This window comes from Anas acuta, chromosome W (assembly GCF_963932015.1).
Source record: "Anas acuta chromosome W, bAnaAcu1.1, whole genome shotgun sequence".
Taxonomy (NCBI): Eukaryota; Metazoa; Chordata; class Aves; order Anseriformes; family Anatidae; genus Anas; species Anas acuta.
In genome coordinates, this window is record NC_089016.1 from 1,616,789 (window position 1) to 1,642,027 (window position 25,239).

General features: G+C 51.2%; 1 protein-coding gene and 2 long non-coding RNA genes across 3 annotated transcripts; 2 read left to right on the forward strand and 1 right to left on the reverse strand.

The window, feature by feature from the left end:
- LOC137847158 (maestro heat-like repeat-containing protein family member 6) lies at positions 1-23,302 on the forward strand. The gene is made up of 6 exons (XM_068665453.1): positions 1-129; positions 668-823; positions 975-1,076; positions 1,449-1,551; positions 22,833-22,892; positions 23,127-23,302. The coding sequence occupies exons 1-6, from the start codon at positions 22-24 to the stop codon at positions 23,264-23,266; spliced, it is 669 nt and encodes a 222-aa protein (XP_068521554.1). The 5' UTR covers positions 1-21; the 3' UTR covers positions 23,267-23,302.
- Positions 7,005-8,300, forward strand: LOC137847279 (uncharacterized). The gene is made up of 2 exons (XR_011090914.1): positions 7,005-7,405; positions 7,835-8,300. It is a non-coding gene; the product is annotated as an uncharacterized lncRNA (long non-coding RNA).
- LOC137847227 (uncharacterized) lies at positions 14,680-16,942 on the reverse strand. Its single transcript, XR_011090875.1, has 2 exons — positions 15,704-16,942; positions 14,680-15,274 (listed from the first exon to the last, which is right to left on the reverse strand). It is a non-coding gene; the product is annotated as an uncharacterized lncRNA (long non-coding RNA).
- Positions 23,303-25,239: the final 1,937 nt, after the last annotated feature.

Below are 25,239 nucleotides of genomic sequence, written 5' to 3' on the forward strand. Positions count from 1 at the left end.
TATGACAACACGCACATCACCATGAAGGCCCTGACTATCTTCAAAAATGTGATTCGTCATCTGGAGAAGAAGGAGGCCAGCCCCATCGCTCTGGCACTGGCTGGGAGACTCCTGCCTCTTTTTAACGATGTAAGACTGCTGTTGGTGACTGAGCCCCGCAGATGGGCACCCTGCAATGGCATTGCCCTTCGTGCCAGGCCTGTGGGCAGCACTCGGGCAGGGCCTTCTCCTCTCTCTGCTCCTCTGGGTTATGGTGGGCTGTCTTCTGGGCTCTGCAGTGCAGCAGGACTTCTCCCTGTCGAGTTGAGAGTTCTGGACAGCCAAGGGCTTCTGTTCTGGGGGCAGGAAGATGAAGGCTGAGTAGTCTTAGAATGCCCCAGAGGAATTATCAAAGGCCAGCTATGTCTCCTCCTCAGCCCGTTCCCAGTAGAGCTTTGCTTTGACATGGCTGGTGCAGCTACTAGCAAAAGTGGGCCAGCTGGGACTGCACTCTGAGACACAGGCACCCCGTGCAGGAAACCTGTTGCTTTGCCTTGTGCAGGCCTTTAGCTCCTTTGTTCCAAACACAAGGCTTCACCCTTCACATCAGCCACCCTACGGCCCTTGCTCCCCATGGACAGGGGGAGGCTGGCAGCTGGCGAAATCCTCCTTTTGCCCTCCCTAACAGGTGTCCAGTGAGGTGCGAGAATGCTCCGTGCTCCTCTTCAAAGACTTGATGGAGTCTGTGCTGTGGTGGAAAAAAGGAGAAATGAAGAAGACCGTGCACAGGGCCATTATTCCACTGCTTTTCCGGATGCATGACAACACTGAGAGTGTGGCCAAGGTACAGATTTCAGACCTGGCCATTGACATGGGCACTGGGTGTGCTGACACCAGAGGGGTATTCTGGGCATGGGGGGGGACAGGGCAGCTGGCAATCAGACACTTTAGGTATGTGTGTGCGGTGCCATCTCCCTGCCTCTGCTTCTCCACAGGCCTCTGCAGAAGTCCTACTTGCTTGTGCAAAGTTCCTGAAGTGGAAACAGCTTGAGCAGCTGGCTCAGACTGAGGACATCTCTAAGATTGGGGGGTACTTGGTAAGGAGAACCACACAGCCCCAGGCCCCATATGGACAAGCCTGTCTGACATGCCCAGGCTGCTCCAGCCCAGAGTCCCCCGCCTGCAGCTGCATCGTGGCTCCGTTCCCTCCAGCACAGAGCCCCAAGGGCTCCTCTGCAGGCCCCTCTGCCTTCCCCACCCCCAGGATGCGGGAGGAGACCCTAGCCCTTCTGGGCCTTGGCAGCGGGACAGAACGGTCTCCTAACTCTTTCCAAACCTCAGCCCCACAGAGCTCCTGGCTGGGAGCTGGGGATGGCCTGGGGAAAAGGGGAAGGGGGGTGCTGGCAGGAGGGAGTTGTCCGGCTGGCTGGGGAGGGTCTGTGAGCTCTGTGCCCTTGTGCTTTCTCCAGCTCAAGCAGAAGAGGAGCAGGGTGGAAGGATACCTGCAGCAGAGCCTGACATACCTGGAGGATGATCAGACCAGCTTGCGAAAGATGGCTGTCAAATTCATCGGTAAGCCAAGGCCCTGCTTCCCTGTCTGGGCCCTGCCCTGGCAGCAAGGCCCAGTCCTGTGGGCCCTGAAGCCCCTGATTGTACCCCCAGGAGCCCTGTGCCTCCCTCAGCCCCCTGCCCATGCAGATGGGCCTGGTGTGTGCCTCGCTCAAGCCCCCCCTTAGGCTCCATCCTTGGCGGGGAGCTGGAGGGGACGCAGCCAGGCTGGCTGGACATGGGGCTGTGCTGGGAAGCCGGCTCTGACCATAGCACTGTGCCTAGGATTTGCTGTCGGCTCTGCTGGCATTCGGAGTGAGGAGAAGCTGAATGAGCTCATCCAAGGTGAGTGCAGGCGGTGCTGGGGGTGCTGCGCACAGTGGACAGGGGTCAGAGCCTGCACAGTGTGCAGCCATGCCTTCCCATGCTCCAGGGAAATGGGGGAGACGTGGGATGCTCCTGAGCAGCAGCTTCCAGCTGATCCCTTTGTCCCAGTTGCTCCCCCTGGCCAGGGAAGGAGACAGGTGGGGCTGGCATGGCCTGGAGGCATGCCAGGAGGTCTCTGAAGGTCCGTGGTGTTATAAGTTGCCGCCTATAATTTTTCAGAGAGCATTGTATTAACCAGAGAAAGGAATTTATTGAGTAAGCAACAGCAAGCAAAACAGCGCTGGGCGGCCGCGGAGTCTCGGCTCCACCAACGGTGCGCACCTCACCCCCGCCAGGGTCCCTTTTTATATCTTGGTAATTCCGGGATTACGCAGCACATCCTGGTATATTCTGCGACTGCGCGCACTGTTGCCGGGGGGTCGTCTCTGTCCCTCTGGCAGTCGTGAAGATGAAGGGCGTATTCTTCCTCGGCGTTGTGGTTCAACTTCTTGTTTTATTTGGTCACGTTGGCCCAGCATGAGACAGGAAGGCAGGGTGTTGATACACTAGTTTAACAACTTACCAGGAGATGGTTCCATGAGCTTTGCAGCAGTGTCTTTGAACAAAAGAGGCAACTGAGATGCAGAAGGAGAGAAGGGGAGGGGCTTCTCTTTTTTGTTACATTAAGCAAGGGAATTTTCATAGTGTCTAGCCAAGCGTTATACAGCTCCTTACTTCAGCAGGGAACTTTCGCAACCCCTGCTCCTCAAACAGAACTCCTTGTTTTTATAATACAAAAGACAATGAACAAACATTTATTGTGTATTACATGTGGGTTTCATCTCTGCTCTATTTCTTCCTGTTGCAGCCCTCCAACTTGTCGTGAAGGATGTCGATCCATCAGTGTGCATTACAGCAGCTCACACCATCCTAAAACTGAGAAGTCGAATTAAGACACCAATACCTCTATGGGATCGACTTGCAGAATGTTGCTGCTGGCCCTGCATAGCCAGGGCAAATGACTCTGTTTAATTAAAGCTGGAAGAGTAAATCAGTCTGATTGTGTCCTTCACATGGGCAGCAGCCTGGGTGCCGTTCCTGGCCTCTGCCCCCGTGGGCTTTCCATCAGCAGAGCCTGGCTGCAGGATTGTTTGAGAAGTTCAGCCCTTCATTACGCTTTGCCCTCCAAGCGGCTGAGTTTCTTCACCCCTGTGGAAGTCTTATTTCAGGAAACAGAGGGTAAAAGCAGCCCCTGGAGGAATGAGGATTGCTCCAAGAGCTGCCTGATGCCCACGCTTCCCAGCAGCCCATGGCAGTGCAGCATGTACTGGGTGCAGCTTGCTCCAAAAAGGCTGTGGTGCCCCAAAGGCCTGTCCAGAACCGTGGCCGTACAGGTCTCTGGCTGCAGGGAGTGCCAGAGCCTGTGGCTGCCAGGGGAGGGAGGCAGGTATTGCACCTGCGTGAGGTGCAAGCAGGTGGGAGATGTGGTCAGCGTGGTGGCAGAGCTGAACAAGGAGGTTGAGAGACTGAGGGCCACCAGGGGCAGTGAGCAGAAGTGTTCCTTTTTTTGTGCTACTACGCTGCCTTTGTATCAAACTTTGGTGGTTTTACTCAGGTGGGCAGCCGAGCTCCACCACAGCCGCTCTCTCACTCCCCCTCCTCAAAGGGAAAGGGAGAGCAAATAGGACGTAAAGGGCACAAGGGTTGAAATAAGGACAGGGAGATTGCTCAACAATTATCATGACAGACTCAGAGTAGGGAGATATGGGGTTCCACGTGCATCTGGAGAACACGGTGTGCGACTTGGAGTTCAGGGACAGAGCTGAGTAGTTCCCGAATTACCCACATGGTGCCAGAATTACCCAAATGGCTTGGTGGGGGAGAGCTGACCACTGCTTGGGGGTGGGATGGGCATCAGTCAGTGTGTGTGTAGCAACAATTACCTTGTTCATCACTTGCTTTGCACATTCTATTATTCTTATCATCATCATCATCATCATTCCCCCTTCATTTTTTGTCCTACTAAACTGTCTTTGTATCAAGCCACCAGCTTTGTTTTTTGTTTTTTTTTTCTTTTCCCAATTCTCCCCTCCATTCCACTGGGTTGGGGGGGAGGATGAGCAAACAACTGTGTGGTACTTAGCTGCCTGCTACATAAGTCCTTTTTGGCACACAATGTGGGGCCTGACGGGTAGGGATTAGGACAGATCACAGAATCACAGAATAGTTGAGGTTGGAAGGGACCTCTGATGAACATCTAGTCCAACCCCCTGCCAAGCAGGATCACCTAGAGCATGTTGCACAGGATGGCATCCAGGTGAGTTTTGAATATTGCCAGAGAAGGAGACTCCACAGCCTCTCTAGGCAACCTGTCCCTGTGCTCTGTCGCCCTCACAGTGCAGAAATGCCCCCTCATATTGAGCTGGAACATCCTGGGCTTCAGTTTGTGCCCACTGCCTCTCACCCTGTCGCTGGGCACAACTGAAAAGAGTTGGGTTCCATCCTCTCAACACCCTCCCCACAGATATTTATATACATTAATGAAGTTTCCCCTCAGTCTTCTCTTTTCCAAGCTAAACAGGCCCAGTTCTCCCAGTCTGTCCTAGTATGACAGGTGCTTCAGTCCTCTAATTGTCTTCATAGCCCTAGTCATAGCCCTGATCCCCTTTGTAACCCTCTGCAGATCTGACCAGAGCATGTTAAAAGACGTTATAAGCATTAGGTCAGTTTAATAGTTGATGATCACTTTTGTTTGTTTGTTTGTGTTTGTTTTTGTTTTGTGGTTGTTTTGTTTTGTTTTGATGTTGGGTTTGCTGTGTTTGCTTTCAGAATTGTGTTGTATGGCACATTACTCGTATGTGTTCCCTGTTGTGCTGTCTGTCATTTCTGGGGGGTGGTTTAGTGTTATCATATTGCTCTGCTGTGTAACTCTGCCTTCTGATATGATAAAATTACTGGTTGTGAGACTAGTTGGGCCATAACCTCTGTGCTTCTGGAACCATCTGTTGGAAACTGTTAATAATGTTGTGGTTTAAGCTAGCTGGCAGCTAAGCACCACACAGCCGTTCACTCACCTTCCCCCCCTCCCTCTCTGGGGTAGGAGAGAGAATCAGAAAAACAATGAAAACCTGTGGGTTGAGATAGAGACAGTTTATTAGGACAGTAAAGAAAGGAAACCGATAATAATAATGATAATAGTACTACTAATAATGTGTACAAACAAGTGATGCACAATGCAATCACTCGCCACCTGCTGACTGCCCAGCCTATCCCTGAGCACCCAGTCCCCCCGACCCCAGTTCACCACGTGAACTAAAGTGCAGGCACACTGATTCTGACATAAGCTTGCATTATCCCACCTCTCTGTATCCTCCGCTCCATTCTCGCTTGTTGGTAAAGTGAGATTTAGTCCGTCTCATTTATTTGCTGATAGAAGGTGAGGTCCTCTATGTAGAAGTATTATGTTCTCCCTTAATCCCACTTTAAATCCAGGTTGGAAAGAAAAATGTTAAAGGTGTTGACTTACAACAGTGTCTGATTGTGAAAATTAGCTTGTTAGGATGACACATGACATGATAAAGATAGGCTACATACAATCTTTTAAACTAACCCTAGTCTAGTAGGAATGCATTTGATGTTACCTTGTGAGGATAATGGTGAAATAAAGCACACATTAGAAAAAAGATCATTATCTGATACTGAACAGGAGATGTCCATTTATTTTCACTTTTCCAGTTGTTCATCTGTCTTTGTTGGTTTGGATGGGTTTATTTCATGGAGCAGATCCTCTTGGGAGTCATCATGCGGCACTTGATGGGTAAGCAGGCGATCAGGCCCAGTCAGCATGGGTTTATGGAAGGCAGGTCCTGCTTGACGAACCTGATCTCCTTCTATGACAAAGTGACGCGCTGGGTGGACGAGGGAAAGGCTGTGGATGTGGTCTACCTTGACTTCAGCAAGGCTTTTGACACCGTTTCACACAGCATTCTCCTCAAGAAACTGGCTGCTCTTGGCTTGGACTGGCGCACGCTTCGTTGGGTTAGAAACTGGCTGGATAGCCGGGCCCAAAGAGTCGTGGTAAATGGAGCCAAGTCCAGTTGGAGGCCAGTCTCTAGTGGCGTCCCCCAGGGCTCGGTGCTGGGGCCGGTCCTCTTTAATATCTTCATCAATGATCTGGATGAGGGCATTGAGTGCACCCTCAGTAAGTTTGCAGATGACACCAAGCTAGGTGCGTGTGTCGATCTGCTCGAGGGTAGGAAGGCTCTGCAGGAGGATCTGGATAGGCTGCACCGATGGGCTGAGGTCAACTGTATGAAGTTCAACAAGGCCAAGTGCCGGGTCCTGCACCTGGGGCGCAATAACCCCAAGCAGAACTACAGGCTGGGAGAGGAATGGTTGGAGAGCTGCCAGGCAGAGAAGGACCTGGGAGTGATGGTGGACAGTCGGCTGAATATGAGCCAGCAGTGTGCTCTGGTGGCCAAGAAGGCCAACGGCATCCTGGCTTGTATCAGAAACACTGTGACCAGCAGGGCTAGGGAGGTGATCGTCCCCCTGTACTCGGCTCTGGTGAGGCCGCACCTCGAGTACTGTGTTCAGTTTTGGGCCCCTCGCTACAAGAAGGACATCGAGGTGCTGGAGCGGGTCCAAAGAAGGGCGACGAAGCTGGTGAGGGGCCTGGAGAGCAAGTCCTACGAGGAGCGGCTGAAGGAGCTGGGCTTGTTCAGCCTAGAGAAGAGGAGGCTCAGGGGTGACCTTATTGCTCTGTATAAGTACATTAAAGGAGGCTGTAGCGAGGTGGGGGTTGGCCTGTTCTCCCATGTGCCTGGTGACAGGACGAGGGGGAATGGGCTAAAGTTACGCCAGGGGAGTTTTAGGTTAGATGTTAGGAAGAATTTCTTTACTGAAAGGGTTGTGAGGCATTGGAATGGGCTGCCCAGGGAGGTGGTGGAGTCACCATCCCTGGAAGTCTTCAAAAGACGTTTAGATGTAGAGCTTAGGGATATGGTTTAGTGGGGACTGTTAGTTTTAGGTCAGAGGTTGGACTCGATGATCTTGAGGTCTCTTCCAACCTAGAAAATTCTGTGATTCTGTGATTCTGTGATACCGGGGGTGTGAAACCATTGCTACGGACTGGACACTCAGGGCTGGTCGGGATACATTTTTACAAGTGGGATATGGGCCGCAAGGTTGTAACCGACAAGCAGATCCCCGTTCCGGGTGGCGAGGGCATGGTATAGGGTATCCAGGAACCTTCCACGGAAATAAAGAAATTTGCAAGGTTCTATATATAAATATAACAAACTTGGACGATACTAGCTGGGTACTAGGAAAAATGTGAGGTGTCAGATTTTACAAACACCGAACAGATAGGGGAGGCCTCATACTAATAAAAAGGAGGATGCTGATAGGCCCCAGGCAGTAGGACCAGATGAGGTATTGTCAGAAAGTGTCCAGGGAATCCAGCCTGCAGAAAATACTACAGTGCCAACCCTCGGCAGCCCTACGAGCTCAGGTAAAGCTGAGAATGATAACATAGCTGAGAATAACATATGGGGGGGTCATGAATGCCAGCTACCAATTATTAAACAAAACAAACCCAAATGTAACAAAACACTGTTGATTATGCTTTAGTATAAGGCCTTCATATTATGATGCTATCGGGAATCCTGGGGAGCCCTCCCGCACAAATGAGAACAGCCCTCTACATTGCAGTTGGGGAAAAGACATAAGGGTAACACTAACACAAGTCACTGGAGGTGGTAGGTGTGTGGGCACGGTTCCCAGTGGGAAGTGTCACCTATGTAATATCATGGAGAATGGAAAACAATCAACCGAGTGGCTAATCCCAGCCAACAACGCTAGGTGGGTTTGTTCGTCAGTGGGCGTAACTCCTTGTCTATCACTAAAACTCTTCAATGCGTCTCGTGATTTTTGTATACAGGTGATAATTATACCAAGGATTCTATACCACCCTGAGGATTGTATGTACACCCAGCACACAGTGGCAAGGCATCATCTGGAAAGACGGGAACTGTTCACGGCTCTAACTTTGGCCACCCTAATAATCCTGGGAGGAGCTAGAGTGGGGACCAGGGTAGCCTCATTGGTTAAACAAAATCAAGAATTTACTTCCTTACGCATTGCTGTGGACGAGGACCTGACCCAAATTGAACAATCCATCTCGGCCCTGGAAAATCTCTCAGGCCGTTTTCAGAGGTAGTGTTACAAAATCGTAGGGGATTAGATTTGGTATTTTTTACAACAGGGCGGGCTGTGTGCAGCCCTGAAAGAGGAATGCTGTGTGTATGCTGATCACACTGGAGTGGTAAGAGATACAATGGCAAGACCCAGGGAAGGGTTGGAAAAAAAAAAAAAAGGAAACGGGAGAATGAAGCCCAACAGAGCTGGTATGAATCTTGGTTTAATTATTCACCTTAGCTTACTACTTTATTATCAACAATAACAGGACCTTTGTTGTTCTTAATAATATCACTAACTTTTGGACCATGTATTTTTAATAAATTGATTGCGATTGTAGAGGGACGTTTAGAAGCGGCACATTTAATGCTCATACATGCCAAATAAGAGCCATTAAGTACCAGCGAAGGAATCGAGGAAACATTAGTTCTTAGTAGCCAGGCATTGCAGAGCTTCAGTGATCAAAATGAGTAACTAAAAGAAAAAGGAGGGATTGTAATACACCATAAATGTTTGTTCATTGTCTTTTGTATTATAAAAACAAGGAGTTCCGTTTGAGGAGCGGGAGTTGTGAGAGCTCCCTGCTGAAGTAAGGAGCTGTATAAGGCTTGGCTAGACACTATGAAAATTCTTTTGCTTAATGTAACAAAAAAGAGAAGCCCCTCCCCTTCTCTCCTTCTGCATCTCAGTTGCCTCTTTTGTTCACAGACACTGTTGCAAAGCTCATGTAACATCTCCTGGTAAATTGTTAACCTAGTGTATCAACATCCTGCCTTCCTGTCTCACGCTGGGCCAACATGACCAAATACAAAAAAAAAGAAGTTGAACCACAACGCCGAGGAAGACTATGGCCTTCATCTTCACGACCACCAGAGGGACAGAGACGGCCCCCCGGCAACAGTGCGCGCAGTCGCAGAATATACCAGGATGTGCTGCGTAATCCCGGAATTACCAAGATATAAAAAGGGACCCTGGCGGGGGTGAGGTGCGCACTGTTGGCGGAGCCGGGACTCCCCGGCCGCCCAGGGCTGTTTTGCTTGCTGTTGGCTTACTCGATAAATTCCTTTCTATTATTAATGCAATGCTCTCTGAAAATTAATTAAGGGGGCAACTTATAACACTGGGATGAAAAAAGGGTTTTGTGGTTGTAGAGTACGTGGTAAACACAAAATTTCAAGGATATGTGTGGAAAAAGAAGGGATCAAACCCCAGCCCCGTTTGGAGAGAATAAAGTTTTAGTTTGGTATATTTTGTTTTGAGACGATAAAGTTTTGAGAGGATAAAGTTTTGAGAAGACATCCTTTTACTTCGGTCAAGATTGATTTGGGGAAAATCCAGCCTTTTCACCTCAAAAGCTCCCTTGGAGGTCAGAAAATCTCCTTAGACCGTGCCCGGAGGAGTTTAAAAGGTTTAGGGGTGCGCTTTCATGAGGCGCTGCTCCAAACTAGGGGGAGAGATCTTTCCAACCTTCAAGATTTTATTTTTTCAGGCTAAAAATACTCTTTGCTTAAGGGACTATAAAATGGCTGCCCTTCCTCAGGGCCCCTCAGCCTCCCTCCTGCACCGGGAGGGGGGACCAAGGCTGGGCCCTCCTTTTCGGGGTCTCCTGGGCAGGGTGTTGCCATTGTTGGGGTCCCGTCATCGGGATCCCTTTGTGACTGGGAGTTCCCTTTGTGACAGGCAGCTCTGCTCCTGGGGCTCACTGCAGAACATCACCGGGAGTGAGGGGAAAATTAGAAAGATCATTGAAAGTGAGTGAGGGGGGATGGGACGGAGGCCAGGGGGGCACAGCGGGGGGCTGTGGGGCGCTCGCAGCGGCTCTCCCTGTGTTCCTCCCGGCCGGGGGGCTCCTGGAGGGGTCTCCCCGGCCTGAGCAGAGGCTGCAGCCTCTCTGCGTCCTCCCACAGTCCTGGAGCCCATGATGGACGACGTGGAGCCCTTGGTGCGTGAAGAGACCGCCTGCTGCAACATCACCACTGGATCCAGCGGCTGCTGGCCTCAGAGGCACAGGTGGAGGCTGAAGCTGGAGCCACAGCCTCCAGAGAGGCCCAAAAGCTCTGGATCTGAAGGGACCTTCAAGGATCCCCCACCTCATTTCTGGGGGGGGGGGGCCTATCTCTCACCCCAGGGGGCTCCCCAGCACTCCGGGTATCTCCCCGTCAGTCTGAGGGGCTCAAACCATCCAATTAATTAAACAATTAATGAAGATCTTAACGAGAATGGGCCCCAGCACTGGGCAAACACCACTCCCGACCAGCTCGATTTCACTACCGCTCTCTGGGCCTGGCCACCTGGCCAGTTTTGAACCACATTTTGAAAGAAAAACATGCTTTTTTTTGGTGAAGCGGGTACTTGTCACAGCCCTGGGCTGCAGCTTCTCCAGGAGAATACTGGGGCAGGCCGCACCAAAGGCTAAGCAGAGGGCATCAGCAGCCCTTCCCTCAGCCAGCAGGGACACGGATTGGACTAGATGATCTTCTGAGGCCCCTCCCGATCCCCCAAATTCTGTCATTCTGTGACATTTTGTCATTCCGTGTCAGTCGGTGGCAGCCGGGCCCTGGCGGCTTTCTCAGCTGCCTCAAGCGGCCTCGCTGCAGGAAAAGCCCCGCACGCCTCAATCCCCCGCTCTGCAGCATTACCCAACTGCCTGGGAGGGTAATTGGGGTGGGGAGAGGGTAATTAAGGGGGTGCTAATTGGGGGGGGGGCGGTATTTAATGAGGGGGGTGGAATTGGGATGCAAAATGGCGGCCTCGCCTCACGAAACGGCGGCTGCACCACACGAGATGTCGGCCTCGCCTCACAAAATGGCGGCCTCGCCTCACAAAAAGGTGGCTGCACCACACAAAATGGTGGCCTCGCCTCACAAAAAGGTGGCTGCACCACACAAAATGGCTGAGGGGGCCCTGAGGGAGGGCGGCCATTTTGTGCTCCCTCCGAGCTTTGCTCTGGGGTCTTGGGGCTTCCCTGGGAGTGGTGGGGGGCCCCTCGGGGTGAGGGGGAGCCCCCCAGGGTGACGGGTGGCCCCTCAGAATGGTCGGGAGCCCCTCAGAGTGACGGGGAGACCCCCATGGTTGTGGGGGGACCCTCAGGGTGAGGGTGTGGGCCCCGGGGTGAGGGTCCCCCAAGCCTGGGGTGGGGGATCCTTGCAGCTCGCTTTTTTGATATCCAAACACCACTTTTTTAAATCCAAGCCTCCCTTTCCAGGCTCGCTCGCTTTTATCAAAAAAGCTCGCTTTTTTGATATCCAAACACCACTTTTTTAAATCCAAGCCTCCCTTTCCAGGCTCGCTCGCTTTTATCAAAAAAGCTCGCTTTTTTGATATCCAAACACCACTTTTTTAAATCCAAGCCTCCCTTTCCAGGACCCCAAAACCTCACTGCATGCTTAAACCCTCCTTTTTCACACCAAATCCCATTTCCCAGTGCGAGGGGACCCAGTGTTTAGGGTCCGAAGCCTCATTTGTGGGTTTCAAAACCTTTTCTTTCAATTCTAAGCCCATTTCTGAGGGCTCAAGGCCGAGCCTGGGGGAAAACCTGAGGGGGGGGGTGGAGGGGTTGGGGGATTTTGCTGCCTTGGGGGATTTGGGGGATATTTAGGGGTTTTCAGGTGTTCTGGGAGGCTGACGAGGGCGTGAGGTGGGGGGGCTGAGGCTGTGCCCCCGTGTTTGGGGTCTCCTGGCCGGGTGGGTGCCGTCATTGGGGTCCCCTTGTGAGCAGGGGTTCCCTTTGTGACAGGCGGCTCTGCTCCCAGATCTCCTCAGGATCTGAAGGGACCTGCAAGGATCCCCCACCCCAGGCTTGGGGGACCCTCACCCCGGGGCCCACACCCTCACCCTGAGGGTCCCCCCACAACCATGGGGGTCTCCCCGTCACTCTGAGGGGCTCCCGACCATTCTGAGGGGCCACCCGTCACCCTGGGGGGCTCCCCCTCACCCCGAGGGGCCCCCCACCACTCCCAGGGAAGCCCCAAGACCCCAGAGCAAAGCTCGGAGGGAGCACAAAATGGCCGCCCTCCCTCAGGGCCCCCTCAGCCATTTTGTGTGGTGCAGCCACCTTTTTGTGAGGCGAGGCCACCATTTTGTGTGGTGCAGCCACCTTTTTGTGAGGCGAGGCCGCCATTTTGTGAGGCGAGGCCGACATCTCGTGTGGTGCAGCCGCCGTTTCGTGAGGCGAGGCCGCCATTTTGCATCCCAATTCCACCCCCCTCATTAAATACCGCCCCCCCCCCCCAATTAGCACCCCCTTAATTACCCTCTCCCCACCCCAATTACCCTCCCAGGCAGTTGGGTAATGCTGCAGAGCGGGGGATTGAGGCGTGCGGGGCTTTTCCTGCAGCGAGGCCGCTTGAGGCAGCTGAGAAAGCCGCCAGGGCCCGGCTGCCACCGACTGACACGGAATGACAAAATGTCACAGAATGACAGAATTTGGGGGATCGGGAGGGGCCTCAGAAGATCATCTAGTCCAATCCGTGTCCCTGCTGGCTGAGGGAAGGGCTGCTGATGCCCTCTGCTTAGCCTTTGGTGCGGCCTGCCCCAGTATTCTCCTGGAGAAGCTGCAGCCCAGGGCTGTGACAAGTACCCGCTTCACCAAAAAAAAGCATGTTTTTCTTTCAAAATGTGGTTCAAAACTGGCCAGGTGGCCAGGCCCAGAGAGCGGTAGTGAAATCGAGCTGGTCGGGAGTGGTGTTTGCCCAGTGCTGGGGCCCATTCTCGTTAAGATCTTCATTAATTGTTTAATTAATTGGATGGTTTGAGCCCCTCAGACTGACGGGGAGATACCCGGAGTGCTGGGGAGCCCCCTGGGGTGAGAGATAGGCCCCCCCCCCCCAGAAATGAGGTGGGGGATCCTTGAAGGTCCCTTCAGATCCAGAGCTTTTGGGCCTCTCTGGAGGCTGTGGCTCCAGCTTCAGCCTCCACCTGTGCCTCTGAGGCCAGCAGCCGCTGGATCCAGTGGTGATGTTGCAGCAGGCGGTCTCTTCACGCACCAAGGGCTCCACGTCGTCCATCATGGGCTCCAGGACTGTGGGAGGACGCAGAGAGGCTGCAGCCTCTGCTCAGGCCGGGGAGACCCCTCCAGGAGCCCCCCGGCCGGGAGGAACACAGGGAGAGCCGCTGCGAGCGCCCCACAGCCCCCCGCTGTGCCCCCCTGGCCTCCGTCCCATCCCCCCTCACTCACTTTCAATGATCTTTCTAATTTTCCCCTCACTCCCGGTGATGTTCTGCAGTGAGCCCCAGGAGCAGAGCTGCCTGTCACAAAGGGAACTCCCAGTCACAAAGGGATCCCGATGACGGGACCCCAACAATGGCAACACCCGGCCCAGGAGACCCCGAAAAGGAGGGCCCAGCCTTGGTCCCCCCTCCCGGTGCAGGAGGGAGGCTGAGGGGCCCTGAGGAAGGGCAGCCATTTTATAGTCCCTTAAGCAAAGAGTATTTTTAGCCTGAAAAAATAAAATCTTGAAGGTTGGAAAGATCTCTCCCCCTAGTTTGGAGCAGCGCCTCATGAAAGCGCACCCCTAAACCTTTTAAACTCCTCCGGGCACGGTCTAAGGAGATTTTCTGACCTCCAAGGGAGCTTTTGAGGTGAAAAGGCTGGATTTTCCCCAAATCAATCTTGACCGAAGTAAAAGGATGTCTTCTCAAAACTTTATCCTCTCAAAACTTTATCGTCTCAAAACAAAATATACCAAACTAAAACTTTATTCTCTCCAAACGGGGCTGGGGTTTGATCCCTTCTTTTTCCACACATATCCTTGAAATTTTGTGTTTACCACGTACTCTACAACCACAAAACCCTTTTTTCATCCCAGTGTTATAAGTTGCCCCCTTAATTAATTTTCAGAGAGCATTGCATTAATAATAGAAAGGAATTTATCGAGTAAGCCAACAGCAAGCAAAACAGCCCTGGGCGGCCGGGGAGTCCCGGCTCCGCCAACAGTGCGCACCTCACCCCCGCCAGGGTCCCTTTTTATATCTTGGTAATTCCGGGATTACGCAGCACATCCTGGTATATTCTGCGACTGCGCGCACTGTTGCCGGGGGGCCGTCTCTGTCCCTCTGGTGGTCGTGAAGATGAAGGCCATAGTCTTCCTCGGCGTTGTGGTTCAACTTCTTTTTTTTTGTATTTGGTCATGTTGGCCCAGCGTGAGACAGGAAGGCAGGATGTTGATACACTAGGTTAACAATTTACCAGGAGATGTTACATGAGCTTTGCAACAGTGTCTGTGAACAAAAGAGGCAACTGAGATGCAGAAGGAGAGAAGGGGAGGGGCTTCTCTTTTTTGTTACATTAAGCAAAAGAATTTTCATAGTGTCTAGCCAAGCCTTATACAGCTCCTTACTTCAGCAGGGAGCTCTCACAACTCCCGCTCCTCAAACGGAACTCCTTGTTTTTATAATACAAAAGACAATGAACAAACATTTATGGTGTATTACAATCCCTCCTTTTTCTTTTAGTTACTCATTTTGTTCACTGAAGCTCTGCAATGCCTGGCTACTAAGAACTAATGTTTCCTCGATTCCTTCGCTGGTACTTAATGGCTCTTATTTGGCATGTATGAGCATTAAATGTGCCGCTTCTAAACGTCCCTCTACAATCGCAATCAATTTATTAAAAATACATGGTCCAAAAGTTAGTGATATTATTAAGAACAACAAAGGTCCTGTTATTGTTGATAATAAAGTAGTAAGCTAAGGTGAATAATTAAACCAAGATTCATACCAGCTCTGTTGGGCTTCATTCTCCCGTTTCCTTTTTTTTTTTTTCCAACCCTTCCCTGGGTCTTGCCATTGTATCTCTTACCACTCCAGTGTGATCAGCATACACACAGCATTCCTCTTTCAGGGCTGCACACAGCCCGCCCTGTTGTAAAAAATACCAAATCTAATCCCCTACGATTTTGTAACACTACCTCTGAAAACGGCCTGAGAGATTTTCCAGGGCCGAGATGGATTGTTCAATTTGGGTCAGGTCCTCGTCCACAGCAATGCGTAAGGAAGTAAATTCTTGATTTTGTTTAACCAATGAGGCTACCCTGGTCCCCACTCTAGCTCCTCCCAGGATTATTAGGGTGGCCAAAGTTAGAGCCGTGAACAGTTCCCGTCTTTCCAGATGATGCCTTGCCACTGTGTGCTGGGTGTACATACAATCCTCAGGGTGGTATAGAATCCTTGGTATAATTATCACCTGTATACAAAAATCACGAGACGCATTGAAGAGTTTTAGTGATAGACAAGGAGTTACGCCCACTGACGAACAAACCCACCTAGCGTTGTTGGCTGGGATTAGCCACTCGGTTGATTGTTTTCCATTCTCCATGATATTACATAGGTGACACTTCCCACTGGGAACCGTGCCCACACACCTACCACCTCCAGTGACTTGTGTTAGTGTTACCCTTATGTCTTTTCCCCAACTGCAATGTAGAGGGCTGTTCTCATTTGTGCGGGAGGGCTCCCCAGGATTCCCGATAGCATCATAATATGAAGGCCTTATACTAAAGCATAATCAACAGTGTTTTGTTACATTTGGGTTTGTTTTGTTTAATAATTGGTAGCTGGCATTCATGACCCCCCCATATGTTATTCTCAGCTATGTTATCATTCTCAGCTTTACCTGAGCTCGTAGGGCTGCCGAGGGTTGGCACTGTAGTATTTTCTGCAGGCTGGATTCCCTGGACACTTTCTGACAATACCTCATCTGGTCCTACTGCCTGGGGCCTATCAGCATCCTCCTTTTTATTAGTATGAGGCCTCCCCTATCTGTTCGGTGTTTGTAAAATCTGACACCTCACATTTTTCCTAGTACCCAGCTAGTATCGTCCAAGTTTGTTATATTTATATATAGAACCTTGCAAATTTCTTTATTTCCGTGGAAGGTTCCTGGATACCCTATACCATGCCCTCGCCACCCGGAACGGGGATCTGCTTGTCGGTTACAACCTTGCGGCCCATATCCCACTTGTAAAAATGTATCCCGACCAGCCCTGAGTGTCCAGTCCGTAGCAATGGTTTCACACCCCCGGTATGCACGATAATACACGTTCGGGCATTTACAGTACCCCTTTTCTTGGTTAGAACTTGGGCAGAAATAAAATCCTGATCGGTTTAAGCATGGCTGCACTGACACCAGGTCACTTAATGTGATGCAGAAACTGGGAGCACCCACTGTCGTTGTTTGCTGGATGACGAATTGATCCTCCCATCTGATCAAGCTCCATTTAAAAGGCTGATGGGGATGCGCAGACCCATAGCTGACCAAAACAATGATACTGACTCCCACGTATCGTAGGAGGTGGTCGGAGCCCATCTAAATCGTCGGCCCCTCAGTCCCCCACCGTTTTCACTTCTCTGCCTCGCTTGTCAGTTCGGTTGCAGCGAACTACAAGGTATTGGTTCTTCTTGGCAGCAGCAGTGTTCTTCAGGGGAACCTACTAGGGAGCCTTTGAAACAGGGCCTCCTCCCCTTCCCACGATACACAGATAATATACAATACTTATCGAGTCCGTCTTAGTGTCAGCTTCAAGTCGTCAGGGCCTGGAGCTGCCTCCCATTTACCTTCCCGGATTGGTCCTTTCACACGGCTGGCATGCGTCCATCCTTTCTCTGCAGTTCGAATAGCCGTTTCTGTGGTAAGCAAAACAACATAGGGGCCTTCCCCATCGTGGTGTTAAAGAAGTCTCTTTCCAAGTCTTAATTAGAATTGAGGGTGATCAAGTGGCAATTCCAAGTCATAGGGCATACCATATAGCTTTTCAAAAGGAGAAGTTCCTACATCAGTTCTGGGCTGCATCCATATGTTTAACAGTGCAAGGGGTAAGCATTTTACCCAAGAAGCCTTAGTTTCCAGCACAAGTTTTGTTAGTTGATTCTTAATTTCACCATTCATTCGCTCTACCTTTCCAGAAGAGGAGGGGTGCCAGGGGCTGTGAAAATCCCACTCAATCGCTAAGGCCTGCTTTAATCCTTGCAGTAAAGCTTTACACCCATTCAGTCACGTGGTCAATTAGGACAAACAAGTAACTCAGTAAAGTCTACCTGTATACTTTGGAAAGGTCAAAGCCCTGGCTCCCGTCCCCCTCTAGATAGGTTACAGAAGACCTTTTTATTTACCCTTCGACATATAGTAGTACATCCTCTGCATGTCTGCTTCCCTAAAGTATATATTCCTACACAGACATGCTTTCTTAGAACAACATCACACATTGCTTGCACCTCCCAATGACTCTTCTGATGGAAAACACTTAATATTTGCCTCATTATCACTTTATTCAGCATTTCTCTCCCATCAGGGAGTATCGATTTTCCTTAAAATGATCCACATATTTGTAACATTGATACCTCCTTGGGAGGTTGTAATTGCTCCAAAATCTTTAGAATTTACCCAAATAGATAGGTGGCCCTGTAAACCCCTGAGGTAAAATTGTCCACCTATACTGTCGCTTCCACCCCCATTTCAGGGTCTTTCCAGTCAGAGGTGAATATCCATGTATGTTTGCTCTCAGGGCCAGAGAGCACTCCATTAATAACACTGTTATTCCAGTCTAACAATTTACTAGTTGAATGCCCAATTTAATCATCAAATCCCTTCCCAACAAGTTAGTCTCTGCCTTGGATACATACAATAATTACCCAGTGATCATTTTATCCCCTAGTCTCAGCTTGGTATCCCCCCAAAGTGGCACTGTTATCCCAGTCCCTTCTACCCCCATCACATTTAGGGTTTCATTAGTTAATTTAATCCCTGATACTTTACAAGTCAGTAAGGACTTAGCTGTCCCAGTGTATTGGGTTTGATGGCAAGGTTCAAGGGGTGTGGGGGTGGGAAACTGCAGTGGCAGCCCCCATGGAAAAACAAACAAACAAACACACAGAAACCTCCCCGTGGTAGATAAGGGACAAGTTCATCTGGCCCTAAAGGGGCCCACTGCTGCCCAGAGCCAAGCCATAGCAACACAGTCCGTGCCTCTGTGAGAGCACATCCACGAAAACAAACAAAGAAACAAACAAAAACCTGCTGCTCAACAGCAGCTGGGAGAGCGAGAAACCCCCCCGCAGACACCAAAGTCAGTGCAGAAGGAGGGGGAGGAGGCGCTCCAGGCGCTGGAGCCGAAGCCCCCCTGCGGCCGCTGGAGAGGCCCCTGGTGGAGCAGGCTGTTGCCCCCTCCCCGATGCTTGGGAAACTGAACAAACACCACAGCAAATATGCAAATATACCAAAACTTCTAGACTGTTACTTAGATAATGCCTACATCACCTTTCCCTGCTCATTCAACTTCGAATACCTTTAACACTTTCAACAAACCTTTTAACACTTCCTTTATCTTTCTCTAGCCTTTACTTTTCTAATGCCGACATCAAAGGCTCAGTCAGGGGCCAACTTAATTCCGTACCTTTTCCCTCCAAGATGCTGAAACAACATCAATATACAACATTTCATCCTGTTTTCCTTCTTTCCACAAAACAACATTGACTGTAATATGGTGTTATAATTGGTAGTTCCATTTAGGGGCCACTCCGCTCCATCCTCTAGTTTATAAAGTGGCCACCACTGATTACAATATTTGATAAGGGTTCTTTTACTCTCTGTACCCTCTCACCCCACTATATCCCTCCAATGTGTTAGTATACATCCTAGGGGGCTTTTCCTCGGGATTTCTTTGCTTTGAACTTTTCCTCTTGTAATCTACAGTGGTCAATATTCCACCGTTTTCCTAGAAGCTCTTTACTAGTCAATCCCAATCCCTCCAAAATCCACAATATATAGATACACAAGTAAAATCAGACCACTGTAAATTAACTGCCTGTAGACTAGCATCTAGCCAAGCGTTATACAGCTCCTTACTTCAGCAGGGAGCTCTCGCAACTCCCGCTCCTCAAACGGAACTCCTAGTTTTTATAATACAAAAGACAATGAACAAACATTTCTGGTGTATTACACTACTAATAATACACAATGCAATTGCTTCCCACCTGCTGACCAATGCCCAGCCTATCGCTGAGCACCCGCTCCCCCCACCCCAGCCAGCCCCCCCTATAATTGTTCAGCATAACGTCAGATGGGATGGAATTCCCCTTTGGCCACTTTGGGTCAGCTGTCCTGGCTCTGTCCCCTCCCAGCTCCTGCTGCACCCCCAGCCTGCCCGCTGGCAGGACAGAGCGCGAAGCTGCAAAGTCCTTGGCTTAGTGTAAGCACTGCTCTGCGACAATTAAAACATCAGCGTGTTATCAACATTATTCTCACCCTAAATGCAAAACACAGCACCACACCAGCTAGGAGGAGGAAAATTAACTCTATCCTAGCTGAAACCAGGACACTGCTCCAAAAGCCAGCCTTCATGGAGAGGGGACAGAGAACTGTGTTCTGGGGGCGGCAATGGGAAGGAGCCAGGCCTTCCCTGGGATGGCATCTGCCTACTTGCCTGGCTACAGGGTTGGCCTTGGGATTTGTGTGAAGGGACCCCATGGCTCAGTGACCCACTGAGGGCTTTGCTCCAGCTCTGGGAATCCCTAATGAACGTTGTGACTCCAGCCAGGAGTTCAGCAGTGCTGCTTCTGCTGGAGCAGTTGTCAGCTCCCAGAGCACACCAGCAGCTTTGCTTCCTGCAGGTGCTGCTATGCTTCACGAGCTCTCAGAACAAAGTTGGAAAGGAGAGAGCCACGGAGAGGATCTGGAGGCTGATTGGTTTCATTTCCACCCGTTTTCATCACGAGGTAAGGACACAGGCACCCTCCAGCCAGGCCGTCTGCCCTTCCCTATGTTCCAGGGCAGCCTGCAGCTCAGGGGTGCCTGTGAGGCAAAGCTGGCCACAGGTGGGGGCCGTCAGCACAGCTCTGCCCTGAAGGGAGGGTCTTTCTTTCTCCTTCCCCCTGATCTTCCCTCCCCAGGTGCTGCTCTCTGACTTATTGTGTCCTGTCTTTCCTCCCTCCCTTCCCTTCTCCCTTCCTCCCTTTCATCCTTTGTTTCCTTCCATAGCCAATTGGAAAATACTTCCAGTCTTCTCAGAGGACAACCATTGTCCTCAGGACACTTGAGACCATTAGAGACTGCTGCATCGACGACAACAAGAATCAGTGGGCCAAGTTCACGCTGGAAGTGGCCGCGAGAGACTCTGCCTCCTGGCTGATGGATGTAAGCAGCGGATTGCCCTGCCCTTGAGCCCTTTCATCCCTTGCTCACATCCTGCCTCTCATACCCAGCAGCAGTTCCAGTGGCAGCTGGGCAACTGGCTGCAGTCCAGCGGCAGCCACATTCTCTCCTGTGTCCCTTCCAGGTGGAAAGGATTCTGAGATTCCTCCATGAAAACCTGAAAAGGAGCGACAGCACATCTTTACTCCGGCAGAGCTTCTTCTTAGTACTGAAGGCAATGACTAACCAGTTTCCCAGGGAAGCTCTCATAAGCGTGCTGACCAACCTTCCGCCACTTGACAGGTACCACCCCAACAGCTCCCTAAGCACACAGCGGGTCAGGGCCAGGGCTGCAGGATAGCCTGGGACCTGCGGGGCTTGTCTGGGTCACAGCTTTGTGGCCAGGGCAGCCCTGCCAACAGAGTGTTCTGGGCTTGCAGCACTACGCTGGACATGTGGAAGGTGATGCTTTCCTTTCCAATGACTTCAGAGAAGATCTTGGAGGAGCTACAGAATGTTCTCCAGGACAAACGGGTGTGCAGGTCTCTGCAAGCCCAGCCTGTGCACACCAGCCTTCTTAAGTTCGCTGTGAGTAACCAGAGAACACACCTTGCTCCTCTTCAGGGCTGTGTGCGCTCCTCCGGGAGAGGCACAGTCCTCTCCCTGACCCATCTTCCCCAACCTGTCGCCTCTTCCAGGACTCATAGACACAGCCCCTTAGGGCCAGCACCAGCCCCCCTACATCAGCCATACGGGGTCCCTGTGCACAAAGACGAAGCCTACCCCTTTACAGGCAGTGCTCACTTTTCTCCATCTCCGGCATCCCCCTACCTTGCCCTTCAGAATGGAAACCTGCAGCAGTGGCAGGGCCAGGGGTATTATCACAGCAATGGCTGAGGCTGGGACAGAGCCGTGGTCTTTGCACAGCCTGGGTAGGCTGTGAGGCCGGGGACAAGTAGCACCTGTAGCCTGCTTTGTGCCAGTTCATGCTGCTCTGTTGCTCCTCAGAGGCATGGCAGCAAGAGGCTGCGGACAGCCAGAGGGCAGGAGGAGCAGGCAAAGGAAAGGTGCCGCATGGTGCCATGCACCGGGCACAGAGGGGCCCTGTTTTCTTCTGCAGGCACAGCTGCCCCAGGATGAGCATCTGGACAGGCACCTGGGTGCATGTCCCCCGCACCCTGCCCTGAGCTGCCAGGGGAGCCAGGAGCTGCGTGGTGATGGGCATGCTGCAGGCTCTGCCCATCTCTCACGGCTGTGGTCTTTTCAGATGATGCATCCAACTGAACATGTACTATCGAATTTACGTGACCCAAAAAAGCTCCTGACGCTTCTGAGTCTTAACAGCCTGCCGATCCTCTGGCTGGTGCTCAGAGCCCTCGTCATGCTGTCGGAGACATCTCAGATGGTGAGTCGGACTTTGCCAAACAAAGCCCTGTTGGCAGCCTGGTGCTGGGACAGGAGGCAACACCATGGCTTGTCATTAGCTGGGAGTCAGGAGGTGGGGTGATGGTGGCGGTGGGGCCTGGTGGCTGCCTGTGCAGCGTCCCAGGAGCTTTCCAGATGGATTCCCTGGGGGACATGTGCAAAGCGGGCGACTCAGGGGGGGAAACGGAGCCCTTGCTCTCGTCACCTCCCTTCCCCATGCCCTGCTCTCCCAGCTACTTAATCACCACATTCGTGGCCATTGCCTGATGGAAGGTTGCTGGTGAGATTCCCATGGCAGCTGCCAGGAAGTGAGCAGGAGGCTGGTGCTCTGGAACCAGAGCATCCTGGCCAGGGTGGCTGTCCACCTCTTGACTAAATACATACGGTGTCTTTCTGTACAAGTGACGGACGTGTGAGTCCTGCTGCCAGAAGTCATGGAGACTCTTCAGTATGAAAACACGCACATCAACATGAAGGCCCTGACTATCTTCAAAAATGTGATTCGTCATCTGGAGAAGAAGGAGGCCAGCCTCATCGCTCTGGCACTGGCTGGGAGACTCCTGCCTCTCTTTAACGATGTAAGACGGCTGTTGGTGACTGAGCCCCGCAGACGGGCACCCTGAAATGGCATTGCCCTTTGGTCCAGGCCTGTGGGCAGCACTCGGGCAGGGCCTTCTCCTCTCTCTGCTCCTCTGGGTTATGGTGGGCTGTCTTCTGGGCTCCGCAGTCCAGCAGGGCTTCTTGCTGTCAGGTATCCAACTCAGCACAGCCAAAAGTTCCCTATGCTAAGGCATAAGCTGAGGAGAAAGAGTGTGCCCCAGAAGCCTTACCGAAGCCCTTTCCCAGGGGAGCTCTGCTTTGACGTGGCTGGTGCAGCTACCAGTAAAAGTGGGCTGGCTTGTAGCACGCTCCATGGTACAGGCACCCCGTGCGGGAAACCTGTTGCTTTGCCTTGTCTGGGCCCTGCCCTGGCAGCAAGGCCCAGCCCTGTGGGCCCTGAAGCCCCTGATTGTACCCCCAGGAGCCCTGTGCCTCCCTCAGACCCCTGCCCATGCAGGTGGGCCTGGGGTGTGCCTTGCTCAGGTTCCTCCTTGGGCACTGTGCTTGCAGGGGGGCTGGGGGTGGGGGGCAGCGCCTGTCTATACCAGGGGCTGTGATGGGGAGCAGGATCTGACTGGTGCTCTTTTCCTAGCGTTTGCTGCAATGCACTCCAGGGACCTAGACAAAGAAGACCTGCATGTGATCATCACCTGTGAGTGAGGGCAGTGCTGGGGGTGCTGGGATCAAGTGACAGGGGGCAGAGCCCATGCAGTCTGCAGCCTTGTCCTGCTCCAGGGAAATGCTGCAGGGGCAAAGGAACATGCTAGCCGGACCTGTTCCTGCTGGCCCTAGAAGTATACGATGGGGTTGGCATGGTCCAGAGTGATGCTGGATGGTCTCTGTAGGTCAACAGGTTGCATCTCTGTTCTGTGTCTTTCTGTCGCAGTCCTCCAAATGCAATGTGACACCCATCCACCGATCCGTATCCTGGCAGCTGGGACCATAGAGATCCTGCAACGTCAAGTACAGCAGCAACCCGCATCATCAAGATGGGCTAGGCTAAAAGCACTGCGCTGCTGGCCGTGAAAAGCCAGGGAGCTGCAAAGCTTCCCTGGGGAAGAGCTCTCTGAATAAAACTGCAACTACACGACCAGTCCCTTGGTATCCTTCAGTATTTGTCTTATGTGGCCAGGTTTTGATAGGGGGGTTCTGCAGGGGCAGCTTGTGTGAGAAGAGCCCAGGGGATCACAGAATCACAGAATTTCTAGGTTGGAAGAGACCTCAAGATCATCGAGTCCAACCTCTGACCTAACGCTAACAGTCCCCACTAAACCATATCCCTAAGCTCTACATCTAAACATCTTTTAAAGACTTCCAGGGATGGTGACTCCACCACCTCCCTGGGCAGCCTGTTCCAGTGTCTAACAACCCTTTCGGTAAAGTAGTTCTTCCTAACATCTAACCTAAAACTCCCCTGGCGCAACTTAAGCCCATTCCCCCTCGTCCTGTCACCAGGCACGTGGGAGAACAGGCCAACCCCCACCTCACTACAGCCTCCTTTAAGGTATCTGTAGAGAGCAAAACTTGACTCAATGTAATGTAAAACTGGCACAGGCAGAAATCTCCCAAATTACAGATGTTCAAGCATATTAGATAGAGATTAGAGTGTGACTAGAGAGAAGTCTCAAACTCTTGTTATATACTTCAGTTTCTCTCCAAGGATTGAACGACTACCAAGTATTACCATGCCCGACTGGCTATAGAGGGAGAGAGAGGAAGCAAAAGACTTAGAAAAGCACCTTCCCTTCATAGCCCTCCCGCTCCCAAACTGGTGCTCAAGAAAAACTACTGACAGACCAAGGTTAACTGCTTTGGAAGGGCTGTCTGGGTGAACACATTGTCTTCAAGGTCAAGCTTTTTCCTGCTGAAACTGCCAACAATTATGCCAAATATAGCAATGCTTTTGCAATATGGATAGATGTCTTCCAGACTGAAAGAAAAAAGTCTGACTTTTGTTTTTGCCTGTGCACAGACAACTAAGCAGGAAAGAGCAACGCTAAACAACCATGAGAGCCAGAATGCACACATACTGAAATAACGGTGACAGAAAGTGCTATAAGACAAAACAGAAATTACCTCCACTGAATCGGTTTTGTCACAGTCTTCCCAATGTTCGTAAATATATCGCTTAATCATTACATATACTTTCTCCAAGTGAAATACGTCAAATCCCTTAGTTAGCTCAAGGACAGTGTGCAACAGTTTCTGAAGAAAACAATGGGAAAAGAAAAAAAAACACTTTACAAGAGCACGAGATCTACTGAATACGCTCTTTATGTTTCCAGAGGTTAAACAGTAACAATACAAGTGACATCCTACTTTTCTTACACTATTAAATAAAATGTGACACTGCAGAGAACAGATTAAATATCCCACGCGATTTCAGTGGAGAAAATGAGTTCACTCTTCATACTTCAGAGAAAGGAAAGGCTTACACTTCAGACAATCTTTTATTACTTATCAGTCTACCACATCTGTGCTCACAATCGCAAGTCGGCTGCTTCCAAAGCAGCAGGGAATGACACGATCCTCTTTGTGGGATAGTTGTTGCCACAGCAAAGCCACTGTTGCATTTCACTACAGAAGTTGCTGCAGCAGCGCAGCGCGCTGTAAAAAGCACGTTTTGAAGCTGGGCTACAGATCTTGTAGGTACAGCTGTGCCAGCCGGAGAAGGAAGCATCCCTAGGTGATTCCCTTTACCCATTTAGGTGATTCCCATTTACCCATTAGTCAAACTTGTACCATGCCTACAACTCTGCTGGCAGAACAGGTTGCTCAAGCACGCAGAGCAAAGTTAGATTAGTTAGCTCAATCCTACCTTTCCATTCAGGGGTGGATAAATAGACTGCTTGTAGCAATTACCAATCTCCCATACAGGCATTTGTATTACCAAAATGCAGAGATGATCATCTCTGGCACGGCAACAGTGACAAGCTAGTGGCAGCACCTTCTTCCACTGACACGGCTGTTCGTTATCACGGTGAGACTGTGAGTATGTA

Excerpts from the sequence above, each read along its gene's own strand:
- LOC137847158 (XM_068665453.1), top strand. The coding sequence starts at position 22 with ATGAAGGCCCTGACTATCTTCAAAAATGTGATTCGTCATCTGGAGAAG. Across the intron at positions 824-974 it reads ACACTGAGAGTGTGGCCAAG|GCCTCTGCAGAAGTCCTACT; the intron begins GTACAGATTTCA and ends GCTTCTCCACAG. Across the intron at positions 1,552-22,832 it reads GATGGCTGTCAAATTCATCG|CGTTTGCTGCAATGCACTCC; the intron begins GTAAGCCAAGGC and ends CTCTTTTCCTAG.